Source organism: Camponotus vicinus, unplaced genomic scaffold (genome assembly GCF_025532165.1).
Source record: "Camponotus vicinus isolate PSW18456_S1 unplaced genomic scaffold, iyCamVici1.0 SCAF_1, whole genome shotgun sequence".
NCBI classification, from domain to species: Eukaryota; Metazoa; Arthropoda; class Insecta; order Hymenoptera; family Formicidae; genus Camponotus; species Camponotus vicinus.
The window spans coordinates 15,526,306-15,541,809 of NW_028141945.1; the positions used below are offsets into that span (position 1 = coordinate 15,526,306).

Below are 15,504 nucleotides of genomic sequence, written 5' to 3' on the forward strand. Positions count from 1 at the left end.
CAATAAAATACATAATTCGCAAATTAATATCTTGTATTTTTAGTAGACGAGCAAAATATTTATGTCGTAGAGAGACAAATATTTTGATAAAAATTCGTGCTCTATCGAAAAATTTCTAAATAACAAAATTATTTATTACATTTTAAAGCTCCCTCTTTTAATGTTAATATTAATATAAATTATTCCGCGCCATATATAGTTCCCTTCGTAAATTCCCTTGGAAAAGTATGCGACAAGTATGCGAATCCTCAAAGTTATTTTATCAAAGCGCAATCGTCGCTCCTTTCACATCAAGCTCGATTTTCGCGAAGCAACGCCTCTTCCGCTTTGTTGTTATTCATAAAGGTCCGAGACGGTGCGCGCTCGCGCGCGGCTCGCTACGAAAGTGTTTGGATTGCATCGAGGAGAGGAACACACGGAGGTCGAGACTCTCAGGCGGTCGGTTCGAAGACGGCATTCCACTGGTACCTGTCCTTAACTCAGCCTCCTACAGTTCGCATTCACGGCTCAGCAGCGAGCGAGAGGGGCAAGAAGGAAAGAAAGAGAGAGAGAGAGAGAGAGAGAGAGAGAGAGATCCCGGCCCACCTAACCATAATACAACATACGCATAAGAATCTGGAGGATCTCGACGCGCGGGCTCGGAGCTTTACGAACGAAGGAGGCGAGAACGAACGTCCGAGGTAATAAGGCTCGTGGAAGAGAGACTTTACGCGAAACAAAGGGCTCTTGCGAGTCACGTGTTTGCTCCCACTCGTTAAAGGGAGTCGCGACTCGTTTCCAATTACGGGAATTAAATGGAATTCGACGAATGGAACTACACTCGCGGTTGCGAGTAATGCTAATGAGTCCGACATACGATCGAGACGAGCTTTTAAGCAATTTTATCACGAGATAAAACAAAAGAAGCAGCAGGAGAAAAAGAGAGAAAGAGAGAGAAAGAGAGAAAGCGCTCGTTTTACGCTGCCAAGCGCGACAAAAAGAGACGAGATAATTATATTTTTTGAAACTACCCGTAATGCGTTAGCGAGTTGAATTTCCGGAAAAAAAGCAGATAAAATTATCTTACGGATAAACACGGAGAAGTAAATGCCAAGATTATTTTTTTTCGCAGCATCTCCGAGTACTGGCCTCGTCAGAAATCACACCGGTTTCGATTCCCGCGCAAAGACGGAGGGAATGTGTGCGTGCATGTGTGTATGAGAGAGAGAGAGAGAGAGAGAGAGAGAGAGAGAGAGAGAGAGAGAGGGAGAGAGAGAGGTAGTAGTTACACGGAGCGAAAAAATGCACGGCAATGATATTCAGGAATGCGATGAGCGCGATAAGAAAAACACCGCTGAGGTGGAATTCTCGCTTGCAAATGTGCACCGAGATATTATAGTATCGCTCGACATCCATTCTTAAAAATGACGCGCGTAAAGATCGAATTGAATTTCGTTCGATACTTCCCTCCCCCCCCCATCCTTCTTTCCTCTACTGCGATCGATTCTCTTCTATCGCTCACTTCGCACCGCGAGCGGCAGCTGTCACCTCGCAAAGATCTTGACGTTTGATAAATCAAGAGGGGTTATAAAACGTGCGTTAATTTCTATACTCGCAATAGTATTTACTATTTTTTACACACATGTACATACAATTCGAAGAACGAAGGAAATTGCAACGCATCTATATATATATTTTTTTTTTTTGACAGTTCATCGAGTGTCAGTTCGTAAACAACACTTTCGCTCGCGCAGATCCCACGCACCTCTTCTCTCCGTCCTTCTCTCTCCTTCCACGCATTGTCAGCGAAAGAAGCGTGATTAAAGGAAGCCGTTGAGATGGAGATGCGAAGAGATAATGAGGATTGTGATATACGTACTCATCCCGATGCTATCTTGCTAGCGATGGCGGATCTTTTCCCTCGTTCGTCGCTTCGTTCCACTTATCCTCGTGCACGTTTCGATGAGCGAACGAACGAACGAACGGACGAAACGACGTGTATATATCACATATTTACGACACGCTCGCTCATTTTTTTTCTCCCGTCCCCCCTCCCCTACCCTCTCCCCGAGAGAGAGGGCCATTGAATGTGGAGCGCGCTGTAGAGCGAGAACCGGCGCGGCGGGAAGACGAGAAAGAGCGGCGGGGAGGGAGGGGGGACGGGAGAGGAGAGGGGAGGGGAGGAAGGGGGGAGCGGCGGATCGTATTATGGGAACACACACGCCCGAACACGTGTGTCTCGCTTCCTGTGGCGGGCCGGAAGTCTCCGCGGCGCACTATGGCGCGCCGTAGCGTAGCGTGACCGAACTACGCGAGGGCCATTAGCGTACCTCAATGGCCAGAGGAGGAACGGAATCCGATTATATATCGGTCAAAAACCACGTTGCGTTTTTCTTTCCCATCTCCTGTTTTTCCCACCGTTATTTTGTCGCCCCCCCCCCCCCCCCCCCCGAGGAGATTTTACCTCGATATTATTAGATACGGATGTCGGAAATGATGGCCGATACATTTATACCCGGTGCTCTAAAATACGAGACTCGCGGCGGACGGACGGACGGACGGACGCGCGTCGTTTCGTCACCCGCATGGCGGCCACGTCGCGATATCCGATCGTCAATGTTCGGTCGATAAACTAAACCGTGCTGAGAGAGAGAGAGAGAGAGAGAGAGAGACCTCCACCGTTTGGTCCTCACCCGTTTTCGATCCCAAACACTTGGGAGCACAATTGCCAAAATAGGGATACCCTTGCCCGATGATGCCATCGCGGGGCGCACTCGCGGACCGGCACCACCACGTCCTCCTCGTCCCGTTCCCGTCGTTGACTTATCGTCGTCCTTATCACTTTCGTCGATGGACAATCAGCTGGACAATCGCTCGGTACCGTCCTCTTCATCGCGCACTGTGTATTAATCCCGTCCTCGTCCTCGTCGGACGATATCGTAAGTCGCTCATAAGTAAACGGGGAGGGAGGCGGGAAGAGAAATCGCGTGGAATAACGAGATGCGCGAGTGAACGATCATGATGGCGCGTGAACCGCACTGAGACCGGCGATAAACGCGACCAACCCGCGCAACGGACCATGCCACACTGAGAATGATCGCTGGCGCGTCACGCTCGCGCCAATGCGCAGATGCCAGATGCGCACTGGCTACTGCGCACGACGCGGCAAAGCAGCGGCAGCAGCGCCGCGTTCGCTCGCGCGAACGCAGGCAGCGCCGACGCAGGCGTGATGTACACAGGGAGAGAAGAGCGAGAGAGAGAGAGAGAGAGAGAGAGAGAGAGAGAGAGAGAAGACGAGTGTGTACAGTGGAGGGGAGAGTATGCGATGCTTTGCCGCGAGTGGTGGGGAGAAGAGGGCCATAGGGGAAAGGGGCAGACCCGTTAGTTCTCAGAAGCGGACTGCCGCCAAACAGAGCTGCAACCGTGTACCGGCCTGGTGCTGGCTGGTTGGTTCGCTCTCTCTCTTTTTCTGTCTCTTTCTCTCTCTTCCTTTTCTTCCCGAGACCGCCGGTATCAGCGTGCTTTGGGCCTGCTGGCACCGATATCTCCCTCTCTCTTTTTCTCTCGTAGTACACACACGCCCAAAATTGCACGGAAATATTTCCCTACGAAAATTTCTACGGATTAACCCACAAAATCCCTATATATATTATAGTGATATATATATATATAGGAATTTTATATTAATATTTGTGTCTATGAATAAAGGTTAAGAAATCAATTTTAATAAATGAGAAGTGGAGCAAACAATTATTAAATAAAATAAATAAATAAAAAACAAGATAATTTTTTTCAAAATCAAGATTTACACATTTTCCTCGATCCTTTTAAAAAAACTAAAGGAAATTCCGCTTTCGCGGGATGTCGTGCTCTATTTCGTATTTCGAAGTCCTACGGTCGGGGAAAATTAGAAGAAAAAAAAAGAAAAAATCAGGCGTGATTTGTACTTGTAACATTTGCCGCGCTCTTCTGCCTCTCCTAATCCGAGAAAGAGGATCCAATCTCGTTCCGTTCCGACGGTCAGTCCGTCTTCCCTTCCGTCATCCCTTCTTCCCGCGCCGACGACGTCGTCCGATAACACACGGGCGGTCTAAGAAAACTGCAAGACTCATTAACGGTTCTTCAACACGAATCCGCGCAAGAGCGTGTGCGTGTTTGCGACGCCGGTGCATTCCATCGCTCGTGGCCGTGTGAACGACCGTAGGACATATACAAGCGTTGTACACACGCAAGAATCCACCACACACGAGGCAGGAGGAGGAGGAGGAGGAGAAGGATCGTGCCGAGAGTAGGGAATAAGACAACGAGAACGCGACAAAGATAGCCGTACCTTGTACCTGATATGCGCACTTGGACGTCAGACGATAAGCTATCTAGTTCTTGTCTGTCGTCATCAACGAGATACGAGCGAAAGCCAAACTGGGATTACTAATCCTGGAAGCATACATCGGGGATGCACACATCGTCGGATGTATCTTTCGAACTTCATTTTTTTAAATATCGTAAAATTCCACGATTTCCTTTGACGAGTCTTTCATTCAATTTTCGAAAATTATTAATATAGTAAATAATAATAATTATATTATTATTAGTATTAATATAGTATAGAATAATAATTGTTTTATTATTTAGATAGTATATAATTATTAATACAGTGTAATTATTACTAATATAAAATTATAAATATACTATAATTATAATAATTATTTTCAATTAATACTGTGTTAATTATCGTACATTTATTTCCAACTTTTCACGCAACCGACCACTTGTAGAATTATATTTAACCATACACGGTTCCTATTTATTTCTTCGAACAAAAAATTTCAAATTTTTAAAAATTTCATTTCTCAAAATATGATTATTAATGGGAGTACCTTTTTCCGGGAAAACTCTTTAATTATGGAAAAGGAGCCTTGGGTGACTTTTATCCATGGCGCCTTAATAAGTACTCGCGCTCGCGCGTGGCTCGGACTTAAGAGGCTGGGGCAGATGCATCCGAAGACACAACAGGAAGTTCTCTTCTCTCGCATCTTGTTCCCCTCCGTGCATCGTTCTTCGTGTAGTATACGTACGAGAGAAAGAGAGAGAGAGAGGAGGAGGGAAAGAGAAAGGGAGAGAGAGAGAAGAGACAAAGAAAGACAGTTCTCCTTCCTCTCCCCTGATTCGTTGCTCCTCCGTTCTATGGTGTTGTTTCTCTCGACGGAATCGTGTCTCCCCTCTATACACATGTACGCACGTACGCACGTACGCATACACACACACACACACATACGTAAACCGTCGGTACACAAACAGTACGGAATGCACAAATAGATACTCGAGGTGGCGCGTTATTCGGTCGGCAGAATCGGTGAATGGACCGCGACGACGACGAGAGAAGTAGGGTGAAAAAAAGGAGTCAATGAGCCGCATTGCGTGAGCGTAATTATTTTATGCGTAGTACGCGACGCCGGGAGTCGCGAAAGCTCGTAAAGATGCATTTATGCCATTCGAGAATTGACGAATCAACGAACGTGGTGTTTATCGAGATGGAAGCAATTATTACGACAGACGCTACGAATCGAGTCTGTCGGTGAATCAGGATCTAAGTTATGACTCTTGAATAAGTTTTAATTAATAACAAATCGATAATTCTTATTCTTTTTTAAATTGTAAAAGAAGAAGTATAAAAGAAAAAAAACTGATAAAATTACCATTTGAAGAGTTATATTTATGTTATATTTGTGTATTATGAATTTTTAAATTCACATAATTAGTCTCAGAGTATAAGAAATCTTCTTTCGAGATACAAATTTATCAAAAAAAATATTTTATGCTTCAGTTATATTAATTTTCTTAATCGATAGCAAATAAAATCAATAATGAATCAAAAATAAGAATTAATAATTATCATTAATAATCAATAATTACAATTAGCATTGAAATGCAAACTGTATGAAAAATTTTTTCTCGATTTTAGTATCAAGCAAACGAATTTCAATGGAGAAAATCTATTCCACGCCTGCGACCTCCAACCAGTTGACGAGTATAAACGAGGGTGTTTCCTCGCGTGAGCGACTACGCGAATTTGCGAACGCGCGTGTGCGTATTGTATAGAATGTATACATACTTTGTGAACCGAGGTGAGAGAAGAGAGAGAAAAGGAGAGAGAGAGAGAAAGAGAGTGAAATTGACTTGGACGTGATGGAGGGTCGGTTACGAGCGTGGTGTATAATCAGACGCAACAACGAGAATGAAGCGGAAGCCAGACGTACAGCCAGTATATGAATATTTGATCAAGTATCTTGACGTAAACCCGTGTTTTTGAAAACATGCGGCACACTAGATAAAAACGAACGTTGCTACTAAAAATATTACGTGCGCACGTGTGCATGTGTGACAAAATATAGATTCGTGTATTATTCCCAATTGCGATGGAAAGACTGAAACGACGGAAGCTGACAGAACTGGTTAAGCGTCGTTAAAAATATGCGCTCGCGTAAAAATAATACGCGCTAATTGTCTTGTGTTTTTACGTTTGACAGGTGACGTATGAGTTTTTGTTTTCTCTACAAATTCTACTCTCCTTTAATTATTAATCGTATCGAGCGATACCTTCTCTTTCTAGGATATCTAAAAATTCGGGTCGTTAATTGGAGCACCTAAGATGCAGCGCGCTGTACAAATTATCAAAGACACCTAGTGTGTAAGAGGAATGCGTGCGTTCGTGTTTAAACGCTCGTGCACGGCATGTGTTCTAATAAAGCACGTGGGATCGACGAGGTGCGGCAAGCGACACACCCGCCTTCTGACTCGTCGGGTCAACCCTGATGAATGAACCGGAAAAAAAATGTCAATGAGCGTAATTATTATTGCACAGGACGCATGCGCGGAGGGCACGGAAGGAACGTACGTGATACGAATCGAAAGGTATGTGCATTTAATATATATCAGAGGGATATGTCAAACAAGATTCAATAGAAGGCATTCCTGACGCTAATAAAATATCACGTATACATTTCGATAATTTGTTGATCCTTCAAATTTATATTTATAAAGATATAATATGTGTATTAAGTGATATTTATTAATTATAATTATCAACAGAGTCATGTGTTTAAATAATTTAATTCCAAATAAAAATTAAGTAATATCATTTTACTATAAGATTATTTTACTTTGATATTATTTTACTATAAGAGCCCTGTAAAGTTGATTTTTTCAAACAAAGTGAAATTAATTTGAAAAAATGTAGATTTTTCTTCGAAAAAATAAGACGAAGAATATTTTTCTAAATATAAAGATAGCGTAATGAATCTACTAGTGCAATTCACAAGAGACCAGACGACGCAATGTCAGATCCCGTTCGCGTGTATCGATCTCGCGTGTAAACAGCGCAAGAGGCCGTGGCCGCAGGCGCGTCGGTTTTAACGATTTCCGCGGGGGGTGCAGCGATATATTCTAAGTACATTCATCGGCGCCCTCCTCCATTTATCGCGCGCGCACGCACGCGTATGGGTTACTTACTACGCGACAAATACGCTCGACGGCCGCATGAATGCAATGCCGCCGCCGTACGTAGTACACACGAGAGCGCGCGCGCGCGCGCTCACTCACGCACACGCGCGACGTGCATTCATAAAGCGCCGGACATATGGCGCGCGCGTGCGCGCGACTCGCCGCCTCCTCGGCGGCACTTTTCCTCGGCGTCGCCACCCTTCCTGCCCTGGCTCGCGCAACCCTTCGCTTCCTTCACGAGCTTACGCACTTCCTTTACCGGCTGACGTACGCATTCCTCGCTCGCGAGGCGAGCGGAGGTTTATTTCCACCGCTTTGCGAAAACAGAGAATAAATCCTTTCACTTGCCGATAATATTCGCGTCTCGAGGATTTATAGTGTGTGTTTCAATCCACCTTGACTAGAGGCCTTACTTATGTCGAGATCATTACCGCGTCGTAGAATGAAATAATTAATGATGATTTTAGTGTACCTTGGATATTTATTTAGATTTGTTTAGGCGTGAAATTTTTTTTTGCACTTGTTAGCACTAAATTTGATTATGGATGCACATACGACGCGTAAGGTTTATGATATAATTTATAATTTTTGGAAAAATAATTACTTAATTAGGCGCAGACCTTAGGTCCTTCATGATGAGGTTTAAGGCACAGATTCGCGAGGAGACGCTTTTCCACAATGAGACGGTGCTCCTACGAGGTTGTTCGCTTAACTGCGTGCAAGGCACACGCCATTCGGAATGCGAGCGTTTGCGTATAAATCGAATGTATCGCGTGCGTGGACGTTCCACCTCCATTTTCAACACCTCCGCCCCTGATTCTCATTGAACGCGCTCGCGTCGCAACCTTATTGACGCGAAAATAACCGGCGAACTTTGAAACGTCATGCGAGATACTTTGTAAAATCAAGAAGAGAGGGCCTCGACGATTTAATTGAAACTTAAATGAAAATAAATTGCAATATCGATCGATAATTATTCAATAAGTCATTTACGTTTCTTCGAGAAAATTTGCTACAATTTTTTTCGTTTTCGTGTGTTCATTAAAAAAAAAATCTATACAGCTTATTTCGAAAGACAAAATTCTGAGACCCTGAAGAAAGAGAATATCTCTTATATTTTTTCTTGCTCCTATAAATAAAATTCAAAGGATCCATCTTTATAAATTAGATACTTGAGAGGAACGCGGACATTTTTCAGCCGAATTAAGGCGATATTTCATTTAGCGCAGAGCTCTCGTTTTCTCGGTTCGAGATCAGAGGATTCTTCCTCTCGACGGGAGGAGGGAGCCGAAGGAACCACGAATCGTCCCCTCGCGAATACACACACACACACACACACATATATACACGCCCGCTCTCTTTCTGTCGTCGCGCACGAAAAGTCAACACGACGAACTTTTGCCGCGGGGTCAACGGAACCGTCGCCGGAAGTCGTCGCCGATTCTCGAATTGCTCTCGCATCTCCCCTCTTCCCCCGTTGTTCTCCCTCCTCCTTACATCGACGTACTCGACGTAGGCACCCGGCATCTCCCCGATTACCATCCCGTCGTCGTTGAACCTTTACCACTCGGGGCCCTCGATCCGCTCTCCGTAAACAGACCGCGTAAACCTCCGCCGACGCATCCACTTTTTCCTGCCTTCGGGGTCTAAATTTGTCTCATCGGAAGAGCCGCGCGCGACGCCCGATCCCGGACGGAAACTCGCGTCGTTAATTTATCCCCTCGGCCCATAATGAGTCTCCAATATTCCGTTTCTCTAGAATTGAGAAGAATTCTCGAAAGAGAACTGCGACATGTATAAAAGAAGGAGGGAGAGAAAATATCACTTGCTGGTTTTTTTTTAGATTCTAAACAAGCTTAAACATATTATTGAATAATAATTAAATTTTCTTACAAAGAGAAAAATTTAAATGGCCGGAAGTGTCATCTTTAAAACTCATTCATTTTTCAAGCGCGAAAATGGAAATTTAAAAGCGCGTTTCTAATAATCTAATGTGCATATATAATTTAAATTTCAATCACATAATAATCAAAGACTCGCCTCGTTAATTTATCCTCTCGGCCTATAATGAGTTTCCAATATTCCGTTTCTCTAGAATTGAGAAGAATTCTCAAAAGAGAACTGCGACATGTATAAAAGAGAGAGGGAGAGAAAATATCACTTGTTGGTTTTTTTAGATTCTAAACAAGCTTAAACATATTATTGAATAATAATTAAATTTTCTTATAAAGAGAGAAAAATTTAAACGGCTGAAAGTGTTATCTTTAAAGCGCATTCATTTTTCAAGCGCGAAAATGGAGACTTAAAGGCGCGTTTCTAATAATTTTATGTGTATTTAAAAAATGTACCATTTATAAAATGCATGTATAATTTACATTTCAATCACATAATAATTAAAGACTCGCCTCGTTAATTTATCCTTTCGGCCTATAATGAGTTTCCAATATTCCGTTTCTCTAGAATTGAGAAGAATTCTCAAAAGAGAACTGCGACATGTATAAAAGAGAGAGGGAGAGAAAATATCACTTGTTGGTTTTTTTAGATTCTAAACAAGCTTAAACATACTATTGAATAATAATTAAATTTTCTTACAAAGAGAGAAAAATTTAAACGGCCGAAAGTGCCATTTTTCAAGCGCGAAAATGGAGACTTAAAGGCGCGTTTCTAATAATCTTATGTGCATTTAAAAAATGTACCATTTATAAAATGCATGTATAATTTACATTTCAACCACATAATAATCAAAGACTCGCGTCAAGTATATCTCATCTTTCTTTATCCTACCTAACGAGACAATCTCTCTGCAAATGTCACTAGAAGCGTAACCTCAGGTCTCAGGAAAGCCTATACGAACGAGGAGCGGACTCGCGGCGTATAGCATATGTGGGTGTGCGTATGCGTGCGTAGGGTGCCGACAGCGTGACGTCATTGTAGCAACACCATCGCCGCCACCGCCACCGTCGTCGTCGCGCCAATGGAAAGAGCACAAGTCGCGTGTGTGACGTACGGTATTGTCTTTCGGTGTGCGTCTGCGCGCGCGCGCGCACGCGTGCGTACTCAAGTGCATGTGTACACACGTATACAACGCACACACGCCGATCTTGCTCTCGCGCGAGGAGAAGCAAAGGAGAACGACGCCCCGGCCCATGTGTAGGACCGGAAGTGCGAGTATCCGGCCAGACTCGTGTGGGCTTCTCTACGCGCCGCAAGTACTCTCCTTTCTCCGTCCTCTCTCTCTCTCTCTCTCTCTCTCTCTCTCTCTCTCTCTCTCTCTCTCTCTCTCTCTCTCTCTCTCTCTCTCTCTCTCTCTCTCCGCAGGCCTTCCCCCCTCTCCTCCCCTCGTCGTCCCACCTCTCGTCCTTCTTCTCCAGCTCGTCCGTCCTTTCTTTCGCTCGCTCCCTCGCTTTGTGCCTAAGCACGATGCTACTCTTTCCTCTTCTCTCGCTATTCTCTTTCTCTTTCTCTCTTTTCTCTTTCTTCGGTGAATTTATTTCGATGTTAATCTAATTATGTGCTTCTTATTGTTACGTGCTTCTCATCAATTACCGCGCGTTATTAATGTTTGTTCGATATGCATGTTTGTTGCTCTCCGATATTTTAGTTTTTATTTCATTCGGCGATACGTGTTTGAATCTCTTGCAGTGCAACTCAATTACAGCAAATAAAATGTAAACATAGTGAAAATTAAAATTCAGAATTATATTTATGCATATATGTGTACTGTATCGAATTTAAACTTATCATTCAGTTTAATTCTTATTATTAATTTCAATTCTTAATGTTATAATCTCAATTTTTATATTTCTTACGCTTTATTATACAAACTTTATTATTTTGTACCGAATAATTTTTTATACTCTTGCACATGAAATTCTTGCTATTATTATCCTGATGATATTTTGACACGTATTTATTTATTATTCAACTAATAATATGATAAATTTATTTCTATTCCTTTCTTTGTCTTTAATCTCTTGCTCTCTCATTCTATATGTATTTCACGACGTCGTAGCATGGATATACACGGAAGGTACGTATGTTTATAAATATACAGATAAGCGGCTCTGAACGTTTCAGTGTAGGTATATACGATGCGATATATACGATGCAGTTGGGACTATCAAGTAGTTATAACGTGCTACGATCTTGTAAACACGATTCGATACATAAACTTGTTTCGATAATGGAGGAACTCGATTACGTATATTTCAGTCCAAAGGGCATTGACTAGAAATCACGCATTGAAACTGGCATAAATCTTATTGAGTTCAATACTCGACATTGTAAACACAGCAAACTGCACTTCACTCCAGTCATCGTTTCTTTATTGTCATTCTTAAAAAATATGTGAAAAGAAGTTAATTTTTATTTATCTATTTTATTTATTTATTTTATTTATTTATTTCATTTATTTTATTTATGTATTTTATTTATTTTTTATAAAACTATAACATCTGATTATCAATTAATATTAATTATCAATCTTAACTATCTCTAATCTCAAAAAATTTTTTAACTACAATAATCCATAATCTCAAAAAATTTCTTTCTACAAAGACAAAGCGAGTGTTTGTTTCTCTTAAATTTGATATTCGATTAATCTAAAAATTACGGAGAATGAGCTTTGATCTGCTTCCATAAATTTTTACATCCAAGTTACCGATGCGAAATCGCGGATAAATCAAAGAGCAAACGAAAGAGAAATTCTAAGCAAAAGGTACTGGCCTCTCAGAGGTGAATCGGTCGATGACGACGCCCATTGTAAACCTTTCTTTCAGGAAACCGCAAATATTCGAGATTCGAGTAGAACGCAAAAATTCGTCTGATTATGATAATCGATCGCGATGAAATAATTTTTTATTTTTCTTCGCGTTGAAAAATATTCCCGCCATTTTTTAACATTTTATATCGAAATAAAGAATATATAAAAAAATATTTGCATACTTTCGTGGAATATAATAAACCCATAATTTTATAAATTTTTTTCAAAATTAAAAAATTGACAATCTATCAAGTATTCACTTTGCTGCATTATTTTCTCCAATTTACGGCTCAAGTGTTCAAGAGAGAGACTTTAAAAGATAATCTCACACTGGAAACGATCAAGAGTGAGGAAAGTAACGATAAGAGACTCCGACGACAAAAGACGCTGAAGTTAAAAGTTGGAAGACGCCGGAAAATGTATTCCAATATTCGAGCGCATAGATAAATAAATACATACGTGAGTTCCCTTCGGCCGGGCCGTCGCGGTCATAGCCGGCGATCAAAATCCCCATTCAAGCATCTAATTTATATTGAAGAATTCCCGAAGAGGCCAGACCGAGGCGTCGATCTTTGAGGCGCCGCCGTTTAAGATGCATTATGCTGGCGGGCGCTCGACAATAGGCGGGAGAGACGAGAGCGAGAGCGAAAGAGAGAGAAAGAAGAGAGCCGATCGAACTCTCGAGGTGGGCAAGGGAGGGATGATCTTGATCGGGAACGCAAGCGAGAGAAACAACGAGCGAAAACGAAAGAAGAGAAGAGGAGAAAGTCGAGGAAGAGGGAGGGAGATGACACTTCTTAGCCCGGAAAGAAGAACGGCGAGACGAATGTCGTGAACGGGAGGGTTACGAAGGGCCAGATGGAACTGGTTCCAATATGATAATCGAACACGGGGATCGATGTGAACGTAGCACCTTGTGGGCATCCGTAGGAAACATTGTGACCCCCCGTTATATCGTAGATCGCGGCGAGAGGATCTATCGTTTATTTTCTCTCTTTCTCTCTCTCTCTCTCTTTTCTCTTTTCCTCTTGTTGATCGAAGCTTCTTTCCAGAATGCGATATCGATACCTTATCGATAAGTACTTGTCGAGATTTCGCGATCGCGTCATAAATTTATAAAGACGACCTTTTACGTCGCGGCTGGATTTATTGGAACGATTAATGAATAATATGCATTTATATAATCCTTTCACGGACGTATAAATATAACTACGCATGTTTTTTCTTAAATGGAGACGCGATGCTGTATAATTTGCAATATTAATTGCATAGCTACGAATTAAAGCGATTATTTGCCGTTACCCGAATATTTATTTGCGCACACGTACACACTTTACGCATTTAATATTATTATACGTGATATCATATATTCGATAATTATTATGCGTTTAATATTATTTGATAACGACTTGTGTGTATTATTTACACCAAAATACTGTTTTTCATATATTTAAAATACGCTAATCATCTTTTCCATATCTAAGCTATCTTAACAACGATGAAGTAGTGCGACCTTGCCTTATTAAGGATTAAGAATTCTTCTTATCAGCTTTTTTTTCCACTCGAACATCACCGTGTATGTGTCCTAATGTTCGCAGGTTGTACAAAGCTAACCGACAGCATCTCTCCTCTTACAATTGCTCAATGTTGCGTTGAGTAATCGCCACCGTTTCACCCGCCGTCGAGGACAGTAATAATCGCATTGGCATTTCTATTTCTACCCATTACGTCCCTCTTCCCCTTCCCCGCCCCTAAATACATTTCCAATCTTCGTCTTCGTCGCGCGCGCTCATTACTAGGTCGACGGTTTTATACAAACGTTTTGCGTCTCGTGAAGAAATAGTCCACGCTCTCATCATCCGAAGCCTGATATATATTATACGTATGTACATATTATACAGGATGTTTCTTAATAAGTGGGAAAAATTTTAGATGATTCTTTGTCGAAAATTAAGGGGGGTTTTTCATATAAACATATACTCCTACATCCCTCCCTGTGGAGTTACCCTCCTTAAAAAATGGGGATAAAAATTAGGTTTTTATTTTTTTTTCTCAAATTTGGAACAAATTAAAGAAATGAAATTTGGTGGATATTTTCTACTAGTAAAAAGATTATTTATTAATATTTTTTTCAGCCTCCCGTATTGTCATAAGGGGATGAAACTAGCAACCCCTATTCAATTTTCTATTAGAACTTTTTAATGTTTATATGAAAAACCCCCCCTTAATTTTCGACAAAGAATCATCTAAAATTTTTCGCACTTATTAAGAAACACCCTATATACATAGTGAGAGAGACAGATACGAGAAAACGGCTGGCGCGATTAGCTTAATGATTACCATGAACTCGTTTCTCGTTAACGCAAGTCCGCTTTAAATCGTCGGCGTATTTAAATAATCGCGTCCTCGCGAAAATTCACGATCATCATTGACATTAAGGTTGCAGATATCGAGATCGGTCTTGATATTGTCTTGTCTTGTCTCAGGAAATTCGGGACAAGATCGAGGTAAGATTCTTAGTTAGCTTATCAAGATTGCTAGGATTAAAAAAAGCTAAGATATATATATTTGTGAATTTTAGAAAAATTGCGAAAAATTATTATATTATACGAATTTTATATATATTTTGTGTTTTGGGAAATAAACAAGTAATATATAAATAATAATTTAAATTTAAATAGTTATTTTGAATTATATTGTAAAGATTATATTAAATATTTTATAAATAATCGTTTATATAGTATTAGATACAAATTATTAATAAAATCGAGATTTTTCCTACAAAAATTTAAGTTTTCGAAAGGATTTAATATCACAATACAATATTATTAAAAATATTATTTTGTCTCGAATCTTGTGCAACCCTAATTGGCATCGTGAAGGCAATTTATTGAGAAAAAAAAAATAAATATAATTTTTTAAATAATTATAATATATGATTCTCTCTTATCTATATTTCAACAGTATTTTTTATTACTAATTTCAAATAATACACTTTTCACAAAAAATTGAGAAACTTAGAGACGTAAAAAAATTGGATAAAGTGAGAGCAGTATTTTAACTGATATCGATCTCTCTATCCTTAATAATAGCGCAGCGCGATGACGTTTCTATTACGCCTTCCATGTCACCCGCGATCGTTAGCGGCGGAAAGCGCATTTGCGAAATGCATGGTTGTTGCTTAATCGTCACTTCCCTTTGTGTCGGGAATTCATATATCGGCTCGTGATGCTGCAGTGCAATCTCTCTCGCAAACCGTGTCG

The 15,504-nt window shown here is 41.1% G+C and overlaps 1 protein-coding gene across 9 annotated transcripts in view; it reads right to left on the reverse strand.

Moving 5' to 3' along the window:
• Positions 1–15,504, reverse strand: part of LOC145977402 (serine/threonine-protein phosphatase 4 regulatory subunit 1) — a 138,397-nt gene that overhangs the window by 29,012 nt on the left and 93,881 nt on the right. The window contains exon 1 of one of the 9 annotated variants that reach the window (XM_083109386.1): positions 2,673–3,050. The exons of 7 other annotated variants lie outside the window; for them this stretch is intronic. In XM_083109386.1, coding sequence (XP_082965512.1) covers positions 2,673–2,872 — 200 coding nt within the window. In that variant the 5' untranslated portion in view covers positions 2,873–3,050. Of the gene's footprint in view, positions 1–1,858; positions 2,408–2,672; positions 3,051–15,504 lie in introns of those variants that run through there. One more of the 9 variants, XM_083109413.1, reaches the window with a different exon arrangement.